Below are 20,016 nucleotides of genomic sequence, written 5' to 3'. Positions count from 1 at the left end.
TGGCGCATTCTGAGGCTTGACCTCCCTCTGCTCCTGTCTCTTAGTACCAGCATACGGGTGCCAAGCAAAGAACCTCAGCAGCCCCAGACATCCCCAGAGCTGAGCTCAGATCAGAACCTAGAGTAGAAATTAGAAATTACTTTGCAGAGACAAAACTTCTGAGAGTACGGTCATCCGTACTTTGCTGCTGTGATCAGATGGAGACAACAAGCTGCAACCTACAAAATGACCAATGCCAAGAGAATAACCTTTTTCCTCAGCTTGGATTTACTGTCAATCTGCCTGTGAGTTCTGTGAAAAGTTTAACTTGAGCCCATGACACACACAAGTGGGGCGTAGGGAAGGTGGGAGAGATGTACCGACAGCCAATCTCAGCTGGTTTTAAATGTTGCTAATTGTAGATCCTGCTAAACTAATGGCAGGAAGAAAATGCAGTATCAGCTGGGCGCGGTGGCTCAAGCCTGTAATCCCAGGAGTTTGGGAGGCCAAGGTGGGAAGATCACTTGAGCCCTGGAGTTTGGGACCAGTCTAGGAAACATATTGAGGTCTTGTCTCTGCTAAACATAAAATTAGCCAGCCATGGTGATGGTTGCCTGTAGTCCCAGCTACTTGGGAGGCTGAGATGGGAAAGTCACTCGAGCCAGGAAGATGAAGGCTGCAGTGAGTTTTGATCATGCCACTGCACTCCAGCCTGGGCAGGACAGAGTGAAACGTGGAAGTAAGAGAAGGAAGGAGTGGTGGGGAGGGAGGGAAGGAGGGGAGGGAGCGGGGGAGGAGAGAGAAAGAGAGAGAGAAAAAAGAAGAGGGAGAAAAAGAAAGGGAGAAAGAAAGAAAGGGGGAAAGGAAAGGAAAGGAAAGGGAAGGAAAAAGGGAAGGGAGGGGAGGGGAGGGGAGGGAAGGGAGGGGAAGGGAAAAGGAAAGGAAAGGAAAAAGGAAAAAAGAAAAACGAAAACGGAAAACGGAAAAAGAAAAGGAAAGGAGAAAGAAAGAAAGAAAAAGAAAGAAAAGAAAGAAAGAGAAAGAAAGAAAGAAAGAAAGGAAAAGAAAAGAAAAGAAAAGAAAGGGAAGGAAGGAAGGAAGGGAGGGAGGGAGGGAGGGAGAGAGAGGGAAGAAGAGCAGGAGAAAGGGAGAAAGAAAAAGAAAAAAGGAGGGGGGGAGAGAGAGAGATTGAAAGCAAGCAGTATGTCTGAGCATCTGTGATGCATCTGGCCTGGGCCCTGACATACTTCAGACATTCATCTTTTTGGTTCCTCGTAAGAACCCTAAGAGGTGGGAATTTACAGGTGGGATGACTGGGCTTAAAGATTATACACTTCCAAAGAATGAAAAAAATCAGTAAATGGTTAACTTTAAGCAGGCCAGTCTGAATCCCAGTGCCAGGATGCACTCTTCTGACACGAGTGCAGCTCGCTAACTACCGCAAATCTCACCCAAGCTCTTCATTCCCTCTGTGTCAATGCAAACCTTCTTGTACTCCTTACTCCCCAATTTTGGGCTTCCCTGGTTCTGATCCAATGTCCAATGGATCCCCTCAAAACCAAACTTCTCACTCTGCTCTCCAGAGTCCACAACGCATGCAAAAAATAGCCCTAATACATGCCCGCCCCTTTCACAGAGGGTTCTCTCCTCCCTTGGTGACGACTCAGGGCAGCAGCAGTAGCCTCACCCTTCCACACCTTAAATACTCCACAGCTGGCAGGAGGGTGCGGTCTTTTGCACAGAGCACTGCTGATTCCAGATCATTACCCTTGCATGAAAACCCACTGCTTTGCACATCAGGCCTCCCGGCCCTGCCAGCCCCTCTCTCTGCCTCTTGCTGAATGCACCCCTCCCCCATTCTCCTGTGGCACTACAGAATTTTGACTCACAACCTTCCTCTCCCCAAGACTGCCACCTTCAAAATCCATGAAGACAACAAATCTAAAGGCACGGTTTTGGGTTCCTCTTTCATCACCAACTATATTGTCCATGAACTAAATTCACCCACTCCTGCGATCACACCCTCAGCTGTCCTTAGTCTTGCTGTTCCCCCTTTGAAATCTGACCACAGCTCCTCTCTCTCAGTAACTGCGGAGACACCACCTCTGCCCCATCAGGATTCCCTGTCCTGGGACCTGGGGTTTTTATTGGTCTGTTAGCTCCTCTAATTAATTCCTTCCCTCCTCTGGTCCATCAGCCCCTTGATAGTAATAATTCTTACTCTCCATGACCTGTTGCTGTATTTGCATGATAAACCAGTACCCTGAATGAATCCCATCATTGCTGTCTCTATACACCTGTGTTGCTAACAGAAAGATAAAACCACAAATCATAAGAAAAGTGGCACTATGAATTTCTGATAATACTCGTAGTAATAGTTGAGCACTCACCACAAGCTTGGTGCATGGATTATTTCATTTCATCTTCAGAACAACTCCAGATGGTGGGCATTAACATCATTCTCATCTTCAAGGGGAAGAAACTGAATCTGAGAGGTCAAAACATGCCCAGTCACACACCTGGGGGAGTGAGGGAAGCTGGATTCACACACAGGCCACCTGGTGGTCCCGAGTCTACGCTCGGCCCCTGTGCCACAGTCACCTTCATGAAGCCTAACCAGGCCCTCGGAGTTGCCCGTGACCATCTGGCTCTCTCCCCAGCAAGCTGTGATTTTCCTGCACAATTTTAAACCTTCTTCACTCCTCTCAAACCACTGACTTCCCTGCCTTTCCCTCCCTCTCAGCAGATGACTGTGTTTCCCTCACAAAGAAAGCAGAAGCCATCAGCCCGTTTCTCTTGTCCTCCTGCCATGAAACGTGAAAAACTTACCTGCATCTGCCTCCTTCACTGTGCCTTTCCACCTGTTAAAATGTGATATTTCCAAAGACAAAATAAATAAATAAATAAGCAAGCAAGTGCCACTATAAGATAACAGTCATGTTTTTTCCCAAGGGGAGAATGAAACCATTTTATTTAGGGGAATGTTAAAACAAAGCCATATACAATCTGTAACAAATACAATTGTTTGTTCCCTAGTCCTGAATAATTACAATATATACAGAATCTGTAAGGCACTGGTTCCCCCAAAGAACACAAATGAGTCTTCTTGTGAAACAGACAACAAAACCCCTATATTGCCAACTTTTCTCCAAAAAATATGGCATTGTTTTTTTCTGTTTGGTTTTACAGGAGGAATCATAATGGCTAAATTAAGTCACTTCTGATGCCATTTCTTTCATTTCCACTACTATGTATCTCGGTTTTCTAAGGCAATATAACTACTGAACATTTTCAAGTTTAAAAAACTATATTCTCTCAGTGCCATTCCACCCACAAACAAAGAAGAATCAGATCAGAGCAACAACATAAAACTTCTAATGAATATGCATGACTCCAGGAACATGAAATTCAGTGATCATTAAGTACTTGCTATACTTGACTACACACCAATTGAAATGTGTCAAAGAATTCCCTGTAAATAAAATCTCAGCATGTTTTCTAAGAAGCTTTCTGTTTGGGGAATTCAAAAATGGTCATTAATGACTTTTGAGCGGTGCTTTCCAGGCGGTCAAAGACCTGCTTCATTACATAATGTTCATAGCACTCTTCTTGCACTTTAACAATCTACACACTTTTATAAATAAATATTATGTTTCATTAAGTACTTTATCATCCATAATATTTTACTCTCTAATCCACATAATGGAGTTGTGCCAGACTCCAAACTGAACATAATATTTATATATACATATATATTTATATATATATACACATAAACAATAAACCTGAATACCTTAGCATACAAAACTTATCTAACAACTAATAATTTAGGATTCCTTTGAGAGGGAGGAGTTAGAAGAAACTCTTAGTCTTTGAAATAGTCCTGACAGTAAGCAATAAACTACATTATTAATTTCTGGGTTCTCATTTATTCAAATAAAAGGCAAATAAAATTCACTTCTGAGCCACTAGAAATTTTGAAATAATAAAGGATTATTGGAAAATGAGTAGGTAGTCTTTAAGAACAATTTAGTGTTATGTAAGTAAGTGGATTATGGTAAGATAAAGAGAAAAATCTACTTATAAATAAATTCTTGTTCCATTGAGACATTATAATCGCTAAGTGGGTCTTTTTAAGTATCACAGAAATAATTTTAAAATAATAGTGAATAAATTAGACTGGGGATTAGAAAGTAAGCTACCAATCTTTTCCAAAGCAACCAAATAAATATAATACAGAAGAAGTCTGAAGACTATTTTAATTTCCTCCCATTCTTCACTGGAACCAACACTTCCCTAGAAATCTAGCTTAATTTCAAACCATCACCTCCTCACAAAATATTCTGATCTGAAGTGATCCATGTTCAAGTATTTACCAAAAAGAAACTATAATTTTTTCTATAAGGTATGCCTGACCTCACTTAAATTTAGGGAAAACCCAAGAAACACAAATATGTCCCACTTAACTGGCATAAATGTTTTCTTGTTGCTTTGTAGACGATCTGTTTAGAGGCACTGAAGTTTCTCTCCAAGGCTCAGATGATTAGTCATACTTGGTTCTAACCATATATCCCTTCTAAGATAACCCTAAGAATATAACTGATACAAGAGAAAGGAACCTTTACATTATTATTGAGGTTATTTTTAATATCAATAAAAGCAGCATTCTGATTACAGTTCTACTTGGAACCAGCTGTTTCACTGTTTAAAAACACAATTATTTTTTCCAAATTATGAAATTCTTCTTACTTACAAACAAAATGTGGCTATGAAGCACTGGGAAGTGAATGCAAAATACAGAAAGAATCCTTATGATTCTCCCAAACTGTAAGCACAGCTCACAAACTCTCATTGCTTTAGAATGCTTTCTGGATGAACAAGTTACCAGCTGCAAACCTACTTCAGAAGTGAGTAAAATGTTTTCTCATGTTTCATGTAGCTGTCAAATTTTCAAAAATCCTCCAGCCTTCAGTCACCCAGTGGGGAAAATGTGTTATAAAACACTGCCCTCTGGAGTATTCTGGAAGGAATGTCTTAAAAAAAATTTTTTTTAAAAAAGGGGAAAGTACTTTCAAATTCTTTACTAACCACTAACCATTACAGAATTTCTAAGAAGCAAAAGAAAACCACAGTAAGGAAATGTACATGAATAAAGTTGAGCAGGATGTGTACAACTTTAGTATATTCCTGTTGCTAAAGAATATTGGCCCTCTCAATGATTTTATTCAGGTTGCTCCAAAGTTAAAACCCTGTAGAACTAAGTAGGTGAAGAAATATTTTGTATAAGTGCCACAGAAATGAAAATATAATAAATTAAATAGTGAATTGAACATCACTATAATAAAATAAAATGAGTAGGCATTCCTAAGATGTGAAATGATCACTTAAAATATACATGCTAGATCCATATTGATTTTAGAACAATAAAACACAGCAGCCCATAATATTTTGTGGCCTCCTCTAACTATCCTCTGCTGTCCCATCTAGAGGTTATTCTTCTCTATTTTAAAAATAAAATGTAGTTAAATTAGCCTGACAGATGTTTTCTCTCTATTCTTTATCTCAGACACATACAAAAAAGACAATAACAAAAAGACATCATCTTTAGCTATACAAAATAAGGTATGCACACTTTTTTCTTGTGCTTCTAAGACTGGCTCCTTTGCATATATAAGATACAAGCCATCTGCACCATTACCCTCGTTCCCTACCTCTGTTGACAGGTTCCTTTTACAACACAAGAGCAAATTACCTCTATTTTAAAGCACCCTGTCTTCAACACAACTCATGACAATTTTATTTAATATTGATCCTTTGATGGAGAGATTAAAGGCATGCACAGGTCTATCCTCTGCACATTAAAAAAAAAACTTTGTGTTTAATGAAAAGGATTTTTATCATGAAAGCGATGCCTAACACAATTAGAAACATGAAGTGGTTCTGAAGAACACCTATCAACAATTACTTCTATTAGAGTCACATAAACCTTCATTTGTTCCATATTGCCTGAAGAGCTGCAAAAGGCAACCTGCAGGAATTCCAGGTGTGGTCCTAGACAGGTGGTGTTTGTACCCAGTGAATTCACATTACCGTAGTGGGCCAGAATGCAGGGATGGCCAAAGTGGTCTGAGGAGGCCCAGGCGGGGTTGGGAGTATGTTTAAGATGAGTTCCATTCTATGATCTCCAACTTAGACTGTCTTTTGGTTCACAGACTGCAACAATATTTTACCAATGGAAAGACGTGTTTTAATTTACCTTCCAGCAGAGTGTTCCTGGGAAGAACTTTTCTTGTTGTTAAACTATAATACTATAAACCTTAAACCATCCACATTACTTGTTTTATTTTGGCAAAATTAAAGCATCTTAAAAAAAAAAAAAGGCAATCCCAAAATACAGGGCTTTCTTAGAAAGCAACACGCATCATATCTTGAACAAGTTACCCAAGCGGTTTCTCCATCCTACAAACAGACACAGATCAATCTCTGCTTCTGGGAGCCTCTCTGTCTTTGTCCAGGTTGCTCCCTGAGAGGTGAGGTCGGAACCCACTGGGAAGCAGGATGATGCTCAAGGCTTGTACTGTGGATGCTTATTTGATGTCTTTTGCTCTGCCCACAAACAGAAGTATACCTATTGGCTTTCTGCAGAGATGCTTACTTTTCCTCTCATATCAGAGTTTAATGTCCTGGGACTCTGACATTTTGGCAAGTGTTTTCTTAACACGCAGGGCTGTCAGCCTTGATGCAGGATTGTGAGCCCAGCATTCTGTCATGAGTTTCCCCATCTGCCTGAGACACTAAGGAAGAGAAAAGCAAATTGGAGTAATGTTAGAAAAATATATCATCTGCAAGGCTGGCACCTGACACAATGTAGCTTTTTAGTTTTAGGTTCATTAAGTTTGAATATATTTTTTAAACGTACCTTTAAAACCATGTAGAAATAAAATTCCATAAGTTTTTTTCATGAAAAATTATATATGACTAAAACAGATGTTCATGCCTTCTCTGTGACAGAAGCAAGCAGGTGGTTTTGTTGGTTGTAGAAGACGTCTTTGAAGTTAGTGTTAAGCAAACATAAAAATACCCAGGGAGTCTGTATTCCACTCTATACTCCCAGATTGTTTACAACACTTGATAACTTTAAATCTTTTATCTAATTCCATACTATGCAAACAAACACAGTTATTCCTAAATCACAGCTGTCTGCTGTAATAATAGCATCACACTGCACCATTTAACAAGATTAATGGCCTGTGCACAGCATCGCTAAAACTTTCTCCTGTGCTACATCAATTATTGGTCTTCCTATTGAAAAGTACAATTTCACTTCATAAGAAATCCTCAGCAAAGAGACTTCAAGAAACACCAAATGCCTACAATAACAGGGCTCCAGCATCTCATAAAGCTTTCTGCATGGCTTGCTGGAAAACGTATATATTATTCAGCATTTTAGTAACTAGACACAAAACCAATGAACCAAGGGTGTTTCTATTGTTGTTGTTATCTGTTTTGAGACAGCGTCTAGCTCTGTCACCCAGGCTGGAGTGCAGTGGCATGATCTAGGGTCACTGCAACCTCCACCTTCCAGGTTCAAGCAATTCTTGTGCATCAATCTCCCACACAGGTGGGAATACAGGCGTGTACCACCACACCTGGCTATTTTTTGTATTTTTAATAGAGATGGGTTTTCACTATTATTGGCCAGGCTAGTCTTGAACTTCTGGACTCAAGTGATCCACCTATCTTGGCCTGCCAAAGTGCTGGGATTATAGGTATGAGCCACCACACCTGGTCCAGAGATTTTCAAATGGCTTTTACACTTAAGAATCACACTGCCACATGTGTACCTATGCAACAATCTTGCATGTTCTTCACATGTACCCCAAAACCTAAAATGCAATAAAATAATAAAAAAGAAAGAAAGAAATAGTGCTCTGTCCCTCCTTTGCAGTGCTTTAGTATATGTTTGATAAGAGCCTATTTTTGTCCCCCAGCGGTGCTTCAAACTTATCTTGAATATTCCAGTCCACGAGAGAACTCTAGAACATGGTGAGTTTGAAGGCTGGGAGGGTGGAAGGAGAGGAATGTGGAAGAGGAAGAGGAGTTAGGAAAAGCAAGACCCATTTCCTCCTTCCTAGCAGCTTCTTTCCAGACCTACGTAGGTTGCACCACTAAAAAGTGGATTTCTTCAGCTCGCATCTCATCATCCTTATTAACAAAGACACCCACCACTGTCAGGCATCTTAACTAGGTCAACTTGTATCCCTTTAACATGCTTACTTTTTTTCTCTAATCAAAATGGGAGTATGCTGTACATGAGTTTGCTACAGAGAAAAATCATGGTGCTTTAAAAAAACACAGAGAAAGTATAGGTTTTATGCAAATGTCAAGACATCATAAAAAAAGAAAATATTATTATTTGTTATGCAGGCTAAACACTGACCCACTCAATATATTCTGGAAGTGGCAAAATAAAATTGGAAAAGGGGAACAAAGTAATTTAATATACTACACTTATCTTCATATAAGCTACTGCAATGAGGCACCATCACTATCAAACAAAGAAGAATTCCTATAATGAATGTGCGGAATTCTGGCGAAAAGAGAAAAGTCAATTTAGAAGTCGGTCATAGCCACATGGTTACCTCAGGCCTTACCTCGTCACTGCTCCACCGGTTTGGGAATGAAGGACGTAACTTCTTGATGCACACAATCTCTCTCATGTCCTCGTAGGAGGGGTCACTGGGCACTAGGTCATGATAAGGAAGCTGGTATTCTTCCACTATACCTAAAAATATGTTATTATTATTTTCTGTGAAGTAGAAATAAAAGTCTAACACACAAACTGTTCTCAAAGGAAAAGTGCCATCAATATTACAGACAAGGTTAGGCAGAAAAATAGCAAAATAAATCTTGAAAATATTTACTCAAATGCTTAATCTAATTTAGAAAAAATGAATACAAAGCCCAATGAAAAATATTATCAAAGGTCTTTAAGCCTTTTTTTCCTAATTTCCAAAAGCTAAGGAAAACAAGCGTCTTAAACTTATTTCCAATTTTATAAAGAGCAAATTAAAAGACAAATCTATATTAAATCTCAATGCAAATTTGCAAGACACATTCTGAACTCATACTGCACATGTGACTGTTTCTATTACTATAGTATGAAACTAGGGAACAACATAAAAAATTTGGAAGTGCATCCTACTTGAACAAAACGCCAGATTTACATTTTTTCTGCTTAATTATAGGAACGTGTTTTTGCATATTAAAAATTTAGAAAATATATGGACACCCAAAAATTTTAACTATAAATTTTTTAGGCCCAAGGATTATCTGATTTTTTTTCTATATTTATCCAAATTTTCAATAAGGAATACATTACTATTGGAAAAATTATTTATTGTTAAAAGAAGAGTTAAGAAATACAAATCTATGGCATCTTCATAAAAATGCACACTAAACTCTATTTCATTTTATCATTCCTAGTATTTCATTTCTACCTTTTTCCTCTTTAAAAATGCAGGCTTCTAGTGTCTTCTTTTTCACCTTCTCAGATTAACTCCTCATAATAATTACATTAGAGGCTGCTGCTCTGAACAATCTTTCGAGAGCACCCCTACCCCCTATCCTAAATCATCTTTTATAGGAATGTCATTGCTTTTCACCTGAAAAAGATGATGCCATCAAGTTGGCAGATTATGTACCACATCATTAAATTCACTGGGAGCTTACTCTGCCAAAATCTGGGGTCTGTGTTGTGTCTTTTCTTGTAAACTCAAATCCATATAAAATCATCAACCATCGGAAGGTTCAAAAGTTTTCTCAGACCATTCCAACTCACCACTTGTCCTGTCTTCTGCCGTGAACACAGAGCTTAATGATATGTATTATCTACGTTGGTATTTCCTTTCGTTGTGTTTTAATTCTACATGAGATAAGGAAAGTGCAGGGCCTAACACGCAGAATGTGCTCTGCTTCATTTCAGTTCTTTCTCCCCTTCTAATTCTCAGGACCATGGCCCTGGAAACAGCTTGAAGGCAAAGCCCACATCTCTTTAACCCATCTCATATCTTCCTCTGGTGGATGGACTAATCGATGGGGTGGGGTAGGTGGGTATACTACAGCAGACAAGCCAGAGCATACCACCTAAAATTATGAATTATTCAAATCTAACAAATTATAGGTCTTATTCCTTTCTCCATACCATGTAATCAAAATTTTCAAAATTTCCTGTTAGCTACCATTTAATTCTATGTTTGAAACGTCAAACCTTTCTAGCTCTCTTTTCCTTTAAAAGATGGAAAAGCATACATCTGGATATGTCTCTTTTACCCAATGGGGCCTGGACTAGAAAGCCCCCAAAAACTTCTAGTATCTTCATAAAATGTTAGAAAATAGAATGTTGTATGCTTTGCCTCTCTGGAGAAAAGAAAATAAAATCACGTCTTGAAAGCCTGCTATATCCTAATTATGGAAATAGGTACGCTATATAATTCATCTTATTAAATTCTCACAAATGCGTTTATGGATAACATTATTCTCTACACTATTCAGAAGAGGAAACTTGGCTCTAATGGGTTAGGTAACTTGCCCAAGGTCATTCAGTTGGTATGGGGTACAGCAGGGACTCCAACATCTCTAAGAATAAGGCAACATTATAGCAAATCTCCATGTCCAAATCAAGACAGCGCCAGCAAAGCAAATGCAAATTAATACCCTGTTGTTTACATAAAGCTACCTTGTTTTTAAGCTGAGAATAATTTCTCCTGTATTTGGCCCACAGGCTTTCAAATATAGGCTTCTTGTAGCCCTGTTTGTTTTAGATGTTCAAGAAAACAAAATAATCTTGTTCTCTACACCTTCAACTTCCACAAAGCTATCTTAATTAAGTATAAACATATTATTTTTTTAAAAAGCTCATCTACTTATTTTTTAAATAGAGAAACAGACCAGGTCCCACTTTATTGCCAGGCTAGTCCCTCAACTCCTGGCTTCAAGCGACCCTCCCTGCTTCGCCTCCCAAAACGCTGGGATTGCAAACCTGAGCCTTACTACTCTTTATAAGACATGAAATCAAGGCACAGACAATTTAATTTTTTGGTTACTACTTCTTTATACTTACAATAGGAAATTTACTCAATATCTGGTTAGAGAAAATTTCCTACATTAACTTTCCTTTTGGACAAAATAGTTCTCTCACTTCAGAGAGAACGAGAGAATGAGTTCTATTTCAAATTTCTTATAACAGATTCGGAATTCCCAAAGTGATGACTAGAAGGCATTGCGCCACTGAAGATGATCTTTCTATCAAAGTGTGAATGTGGGTTGATTAACTGTTTCTTCTTTGTATTTAAACACAAACCTAAAGATGTCATGGCTCTACCAACCAAAATGAAAATTATTAATAGTAATAATAGCTAACATGTACTGAGTGCTAATTATGTGCGAAGCAGGTCTCATTATCGTTACATTCATTGAAACCATACAACCACAGAAGTGGATACAATAATTCACTTGATCCTTAAGAGGAGAACTCTGGAACAAAGACAAGTTTACGTGATGCTTGTCCAAGGCATCACATAAATAGCAAGAACAAGAACAAATCTCAGTACTAGTTAAGTGCATGCTTCACTTTCAGAATCTTCGGCAAACTCATGTTCTCATGAGGATGGATTTAAATTGGCCATTATGAGGAACAGCAGCAGCATCAAAGCTTTTTAATGAGCACAACCATGCTGAAATAATATGCAGAGTACTTGATACGGAAAAGACGAAGATTCAGTATCTTGCCTAAAAGGTGTCAGAATTTACTTGAAGACAGATTGTGCCGCAATCAAAATAGTACAAGCAATATTACTTCTGAATACTTAAATATGTCTTCTTTATTATAATTTGTTTTACTAGGGAATCCTTATGTTTGTGGAAAAATTATTATAAACAATAACAAAACACTGATATTTTAATTTCTTTTTGATTAAAAAAACTGATGTTTTCAAATTGCTTTATGGGGAAGTTTTATAAAAAATAAATAGAGAAGGTAAGAAATGGGTGTCCGACCCCATATTTAAGTATTACTGTCATCTCTGCAGAGGAAACCCCAGGGAATGGAGTTGGGGATGGGGCCCAGCAGCTAGGTGAAAAGAAACTGGCAGGGATAGACAAGGGAGTTTGATCTGATGGAACAACTGCTGGAGGAAGAACCCAAGAGAGAAATGAGACAATACACAGAGCAGGAAACAGTGATGTTTGAAAAGGAGGGGGAAACTGACAGTGTGTCTAGTGGCAGGTGGAGAAAGGAAGCAGTCAAAGATTATTCTAGGATGTCAAATATAATTTCCTGGAAGCATTATGACTGCATCAGCAGAAAAAGGGAAATAAAACCAGATCTTATAGACAGCATGGTAACTTTGATTTCTGATCAGAAAGGATTTATAGTAGCTCCAAACATAGCTTTTCAAATACAGCACTGTTTCTTACCTCCTGATACACATCTCCTAGCAACCTCCCAAAGGATGAGGCCAAAACTATACATGTCAGCCATGATGTAAGACTGGAAGTGATTTCTGTTCAAGCTCTCGTCCAACACTTCTGGAGGCATGTAGCGTTTGGTGCCAACTCGAGTGTTGGGTGGTATGTCAACTTCATTTGTATCACTAAGGAAAAGTCAAGCAAAGCATTATCAGCACTGAAGGGGACCATCAAAAACAAATCAAGGTGATTCTTAACAGCTTTAGTTAGTGAAAGGTGGAAATGGAAAACCTTCCAGAGAATAAAAACATTCTCTTGAAGAACATTTCTTGCCAAAAGCTGTATTAAAGATTTACAGGTTAAAACCCAATGACAGGCAAACTGGTGCAGTGGTGCACGCCTGCAGTCCCAGCTACTCAGGAGGCTGAGGTAGGAGGATAACTTGAGCCTAGAGGTTCAAGGCCTGCCTGGGCAACATAGTGAGATGCCATCTCTTAAAAAGAAAAAAAGAAGGAAACTAGTGAAGATGAAACTCAGTCAGAATGAAGCTGCAGCATTTAAAATTGCATTACCAGTAGATCAAACGTATACCCCTAAACAACTGCTGAATATCTATTAAATGCCTAAAAAAACCCTCTTCCTTCCCCTCATATTTTAAAAACTTTACTCTTAAAATGAGCATGCACACATGCCAATTTCGTGTGGAACAGTATTCTTTAAGCCAGGTGTTGTAAAGCTCTTGGATCCACAAACAAGTTGAAAAAGGGGAGCAGGAGAGAACCCACAAAGGCATGCAATTGTTTCACACTGACAAGGTGGGGCATACAAAAAAGCTTTCTACTATCACTATTGCTTCATGAACCAAATAGCATTTAATTTTCTTAAAAAACACAAGAAAGCAATAATGGAATATAACATCTTTGGCTTTATGAAAATTTTACAACATGAACCATTTACTGTTCCTTCCCATAGACTGCAAAAAATTAATGACGGAGGGACAACAACCTGCAGACTGGCCCTTGGGCACCACCACCTCAGGGCAGTGAGCTGGACACAGTTCCAGCCCGAGTTCTAAGGGTGCTAAATGACTAGACTGATGATTAAATGAGTCGACATGCACAAGCCCTGGCAACACGATACTAGGTACATATTAGATACCTAAGCACCGTACCTCATCAGAAAGTAAAGGAACTAAGTAGAAAAGTAACAAACCCTAGGTCTGACACATGAACAGACTATAACCAAATAAGGTATACTATAAAACAGAAAAGGTACAGAAACTCATTATTAAACTGAACTTTGTGGAAAATCTTGGACAAATCTTTCTACCTCCTGATTCCCAAAAACTTTTTTTGCTTTTTCTTTTCATTACACTTTATTGACTCTAAGTATTTACATGCTATTTCTCCTCAACCTGGAAAACAGATTCATTTACCGAATATCACATTTATCTTGCTGTCACAGACAATCAGTACCAAACAAAACACTAGTGGCTTCAGGAAACCACAAAAAAAAAATCTTTGGGTTTGATCTCATTGCCTTGACCACTTCTCCAACATGAAATATGTGGTGTCGTTTTTTTGTCATTTGAGAAAATTTTAAGTGTCACAGGTATCCCTCTGTATATCTCAAAATTTTTACATTTACTAAAATATAAAGCTTCATTTTAGAACCTTTTAAACACACTTCCAGCTAAAATTCTTAATCTAAAATTATTTCAACAGATATGTCATCATTGTACTCATTAGGCCCCTCGTGGTTTTCTAGATGCAATAATAACTAGCCTGTTTTCCTAAATAAAAGCTAAGATGTTAAAAAAAAAAAAAAGTTAAAATGTAATTTAAAAACAAAACAGCTGGTATTCCTTACCATATGCAAACACAGGTCCCAGGGTTCTGGGCTCTTTTCTATAACTAGAAAAAGAGGTTAAAATTTTAATTCTCAGCACTTACTGGCATAATAGAAAACTGGCATTTGTTTGTATGTATAAATGATAAATGACAGTGGGGTGGGGGAAGTATGCTGAGAAGAGACTTGGTAAACTGGAAACGGGTCAGATTTAATAGACGCTACAAAAGCTCTGCTTCCAGTTATAAAGCACTCTCTCCTCCTACTCCACCTGCTGATACCTCTCATGGGAGCACCCAGTAAGGATTTCACTAATGTGTTGCCAGTATGTTCTAATTTTAATTTTTAATCATGAGGAAGATGGTGGTGGCCCCAGGTAAGAAGTCCTGGGTCCCATGCAGAGAAAACAAACATGGGGGTTTGCAGATGAAAAGAAGATGGTTAAAGACCTCAATTACATTCCAGAACACAGACTAGGAAAGAAAATCAAGAAGAATCTTAAAACAATCCACAAAGAAGTGAATTGAGAAAGGCCAAAGGTGTAATCTGACCACAGCTGACAAAGATTTTAGGCAATTCCATTCCATTCTTACTCTTAGCTCCTTAATGTTTATTTGGATTTGGGAGGTCAGGAAAAGATAATGGAATGTGTAATGTAGAAATATTTATTGGAAAAATGAAAGGTAATTGTGACCTAATAGAACTAAAATTTGTGACAGTTGGACTATACATAGTTTTTATCTAAACTTTTTCTCTCAAACACTGCAAAAACATACATTCAAGAATTCTGAATGTCCATCAAATGCCAAAAGTCAGTCCCTGACATAGTCCCTTAAATACATATAGCATGTTCAACAATAAAACACCTCTCTCCTCCCCTTCCACTCCCACCCTAGATGTTTGCCCCAGTAGTAGCTGAATAAATATCCTCCCTAATAACATTTGAATAAGGAATCTGTTTTCCAACTTAAGACCATAAACTTTTTTGAGACCCAAATACTTGTCATAATCATTTGGTAGATCCCCAAAGGGCACAGCCCCAATTCTCTCAGTGTGTCTTGCACATGACAGGAAAATAATGTACTTTAAATGAAAGAAGAAAACGTTTCTTTAAAATAAACTTTGCTATGGATAATTTAAAGGGAAATGTAAAAATCTCTGGTTTGTATAAAATGTGATCTTACCAATTTCTAGAAGGATAAATAGAATTTTGTGGAGCAAACTAATTTTGTGAAAGATCACTATTAACCTATTGGCAAGTGCCTTTAGCATTACACTTAACAAACATGAAGATTATAGGTAATTCATATCTGAGACTGTAACGTGTCAGATCCTCCAAGACACTTCACTCTGCCCCTTCTTCCCTCAGGCATGTTTCTATAATTGAAAGTCATTAGACTACATTTCTTTCCTGGATTGTCAGTAACAACATTTTACCTGTTCCAAAGTAATGACAGAGAAAAACTCAGCTTGTATTAATCTTAAAGCCAAAAATAGAAATTAAAGTGATTTAACACTGGGGTACCAAGAGGAATGGAAGAAAAAGAGAGTGGAAGTAGAGTCAGATGGTGTGGTACACGTGACAACAGACGAAAAGCTCTAGAAGAAAGAAGCAGGCAGAAAAGGTCAGGGTGTCTTCTGCACGAGCTTCCTCTAGCCTCCTTGTCCACAGAGGGCTATGGAGGGAAGAAACAAGGCTGACAAGAAAAGATGGATACTGCGCAAGGGATGTAGACTCAGATACAATAACTCCAAACCCACACAACAATCCTATGTACTGCAGTAGCTACACAGCTATGAAGTCAGATTACAGAATCTTACAGAGGAGTTATAAATAGGATAACTATAAATAGTTACTTCTGAGAGGGATAGAAGGAAATGAAACAGAACTAGACTGCAACAGGGCTATCGTCAACATTTTATTTCTTTTAAAAACTATGCAGCCATAAAAAAGGATGAGTTCATGTCCTTTGCAGGGACATGGATGAAGCTGGAAACCATCATTCTCAGCAAACTGACACAAGAACACAAAACCAAACACCTCATGTTCTCACTCATAAGTGGGTGTTGAACAACAAGAACACATGGACACAGGGAGGCGAACATGACATGCTGGGGCCTGTTGGGGGTGGGGATCTAGGGGAGGGATGGCAGGGGGTAGGGGATTGGGGAGAGCTAACATTAGGAGAAATACCTGATGTAGATGACAGGGGAATGGATGCAGCAAACCACCACGGCACATGTATACCTATGTAACAAACCTACACGATCTGCACATGTACCCCAGAACTTAAAAGTATAATTAAAAAAAAAATAAAACAGAGAAAAACAAGGCATACTGTTCATATTAAATTATTATATGGATATCTCATTTTTATACTTTTGTGTGTGTTATAACATATCACAAATATAAGCATATATATTTCTAACTATAAGCTGAAAGAACGCAGCAGGATCCAGAACTAGAAAAATGGACATTTCAGGGATTACAGGATAGGTTATAGGCATAAAGACTGAAAGAACAAAAGTGATATAAATAAACTAGACAAAATTACAGAGAAAATGAGTTGCTACGAAGGAGAACTGAAAATATTCCACTAAAATAAGAGTGTTACATTCACCACAGAAGAAATGTTATCTCTCTTCATCTTTCCCATCGAGAAGGGTTGGAAATATTTTCACAAAGGGGTCATTATTAAAGAGTAGGTTTCAGAGAATTATAAGAGTAGACAATTTTGCCCTTTTATGCTTCAATAATTAATACTCCTACTAGATCCAACATGGCTTTTGTCCCTGTTAATGTGAGTACTAAAGAAATTCAGATTTAAGTAGAATTAGAAGGAAATGAAAATACAATTTGAAGAAAATAAAACAAATTAAGGGACAGCACATAAAGTCCTCTCTAAGAAAAAAAAAAAAAAGCTTGCTTTGTTTTCAAATCCTGCTTTAATGAGTATTAAAAAAAAGAAGAAGAAGAACAAAAAAGCCTGGTGTGGTGTCTCACACCTGTAATCTCAGCATTTGGGGAGGCAGGTGAATTGCTTGAGTCCAGGAGTTCAAGACCAGCCTGGGCAACATGGTGAAACCCCGTCCCTACTAAAAATACAAAAACGTTCTGGGTGTGCTGGCACATGCCTGTAATCCCAGCTACTTGTGAGGTAAAGCAGGAGGATCACTTGAGCCCAGGAGGCAGAGGTTACAGTGAGCCAAGATCACACCACCGCACTCTAGCCTGGGCAACAGAGTGAGATCTCATCTCAAAAAATCAATAAACATTTAGGGACAGTGGGGCTGGAACAGGGTAAAATTAAAATGTCTACAATTTTCTGAGTAAGAAATTAATAGTAACTTGAGAGGGTGCCGGTAAAGGGGAAGTCAGTGAGGGAGAAGGGTTCAGGCCTTCTAGCCTGGGGTTATGATAAAGCATTAGGCCCTGCAGGGGTAAAAAAGAAAAAAAAGGGGAGAAATGTCCAGGTGGACTACATTTTATGCACTACCTTCCATCACAATCTCCAATAGAAACATCTTCAAACCTGAGCTGTTCGTATTTAGGAAATGAGGAGCCAGCAACTATAACATGTGGAAAAGGCACAACGTATAGTTATCAGTTGACATGCAAAGGGGAAAACAACTCCTTCAAATTTCCAGGTAAGCAGTGAATAGTGCTGAATGCCCTGCTGTACCAGGGAGGAGTGAGGTTAACACCTGCATTTATCTGGATCTCAAAATGCATGGCTGCTCTCAGCTAGGATTATAAGAAGAGGCCAGAAAACCAACGTCATATTTCTGACCAAGGTCACTTGAATGACAGTGATATGATCTAGAGAATGCCAGCGTGGTGGAGTATGAGTTCTACATTAATAATCAAAGGGCTTCAGAAGTGTATGGACACTCCAAGTGGCTCTTGTACCCCAGGGAAGACACAAACTAAGGGAGAGTTCTGAAGGCTACAGTGTTGAGGGTAGGGAAGGGGAGCAAAAGAAAAGACTTTGAGACAGAGAGAGAGAGACAAGAAAATTAAAAGACACACAAAACTAAGGTTTTCCTCTTCTCCTCTGAAGGTGCTAGGGAGGGACATACCAAGGATGGGATGATGGGAGCCACTCACCCTGCTGGGAGACATATTTTAACCACTGACTTGGTTTAAGAACTGTGGCACATGGTGACAATAAAAGTAGGATTTTAATCAATTTTATTATCTACAGACAGTATACTTACTCCCTTACTGCCTGTGCCTGGCGTGCTGCCCCCAGCGTGCCCTTAGTGCAGCACTGCTGCCGGGATGGCGTGTGTGCACTGCAGGTGCTGGTGTGACTGTGGGAGGGAAGTCATGGGGCTGCCTGTGAGTGCGGAAACGCTGAAAGTGGAGCCTTCAGCTATGGTCCTGAGCGGGCTGGAGAGTGAAACATGAGCACCCCTGTGGACTCAGGGAACAGTGCATGCCTTAAGCTCTCGACCATCATGCATCAGATGAGGGCAGGCAAAAGATTTTTGTTTTGGTGGCAAGAAATAAGGGGAGTTTTAAAAAATATAGTATCTCTTTAGCCTTATAATATATACTAAATATTTTTCATGTTAATTAAGCTTCCTAATTATAAACCTAAACACAGAAATTCTGGCTAAACGTGTTATGTGAAAAAAACAAGGGCCCCAACTGCTTGACTGAGCACAGGGCGCCTTCCCCACTGTACCATAAACTGAAGTAAGAGTTTCATGAAAGTCCTAAGCACAGCCCGTTGTGACAATGTGAGGCGAGCACAGGGGCAGAGTTGCTAGCTCCCACAAGGTGGCTCTACCTCGTTGAACCTTTGGGCACATGCAGGTGGTCCTCCTGCTGGATGTTGTTGATGCCTCAAACAGAGAGAGGAAACGGGGAGAGAGACAGAGGGAGAAAGGAGAGAAAAAAAAGTAACAGATGGGAGAAAGACAAGAGAAGGAAACATTGTACACCTTAAAAAAGCTAAAAGGTTGCCTAAGAAGTAAGAACTGTACTTTAAAGAATGCCTGATTATTAGAATGGTGATCATCAAAAAATCAGGAAACAGATGCTGGAGAGGATGTGGAGAAATAGGAACACTTTTACACTGCTGGTGGGAGTGTAAATTAGTTCAACTATTGTGGAAGACAGTGTGGTGATTCCTCAAGGACCTAGACATAGAAATTCCATTTGACCCAGCAATCTCATTACTCGGTGTATACCCAAAGGATCATAAATCGTTCTACTTTGAAGACACAAATACACGTTATGTTCACTGCAGCACTGTTTACAATAGCAAAGACCTGGAACCAACTGAAATGTCCATTGATGATAGACTGGACAAGGAAAATGTGGCACATATACACCGTGGAATACTATGCAGCCAGAAAACACAATGAGTTCATGTCCTTTGTAGGGACATGGATGAACCTGGAAACCATCATTCTCAGCAAACTGACATAAGAACAGAAAATCAAACACTGCATATTCTCACTCGTAGGCGGGTGTTGAATAATGAGAACACATGGACACAAGGAGGGGAGCATCACACACTGGGGTCCGCTGGGGGGAATTAGGGGAGGAACAGTAGGGGGGTAGCAAGTTGGGGATGGATAACATGAGGAGAAATGCCAGATACAGGTGATGGGGATGGAGGCAGTAAACCACATTGCCATGTATGTACCTATGCAACAATCCTGCATGTTCTTCACATGTACCCCAGAACCTAAAGTGCAATAAAATAT

The 20,016-nt window shown here is 39.0% G+C and overlaps 1 protein-coding gene across 4 annotated transcripts in view; it reads right to left on the bottom strand.

Annotated features, from left to right (window-relative positions):
* Positions 1-2,926: 2,926 nt before the first annotated feature.
* BMPR1B (bone morphogenetic protein receptor type 1B) overlaps positions 2,927-20,016 on the bottom strand; it is a 398,407-nt gene continuing 381,317 nt past the window's right edge. For all 4 annotated transcript variants that reach the window (XM_017542431.2, XM_017542435.2, XM_017542436.2 and 1 more), the window contains 3 exons: positions 12,457-12,632; positions 8,634-8,764; positions 2,927-6,773 (listed from right to left, as the gene is read on the bottom strand). In XM_017542431.2, the coding sequence (XP_017397920.1) occupies positions 6,648-6,773; positions 8,634-8,764; positions 12,457-12,632 (433 nt within the window). In that variant the 3' untranslated portion in view covers positions 2,927-6,647. The remainder of the gene's footprint in view (positions 6,774-8,633; positions 8,765-12,456; positions 12,633-20,016) is intronic.

This window comes from Cebus imitator, unplaced genomic scaffold, assembly GCF_001604975.1.
Source record: "Cebus imitator isolate Cc_AM_T3 unplaced genomic scaffold, Cebus_imitator-1.0 Scaffold144, whole genome shotgun sequence".
NCBI lineage: Eukaryota > Metazoa > Chordata > Mammalia > Primates > Cebidae > Cebus > Cebus imitator.
Note: the sequence above shows the minus strand (reverse complement) of the source record. Positions and strands in the feature narration are given on the sequence as shown.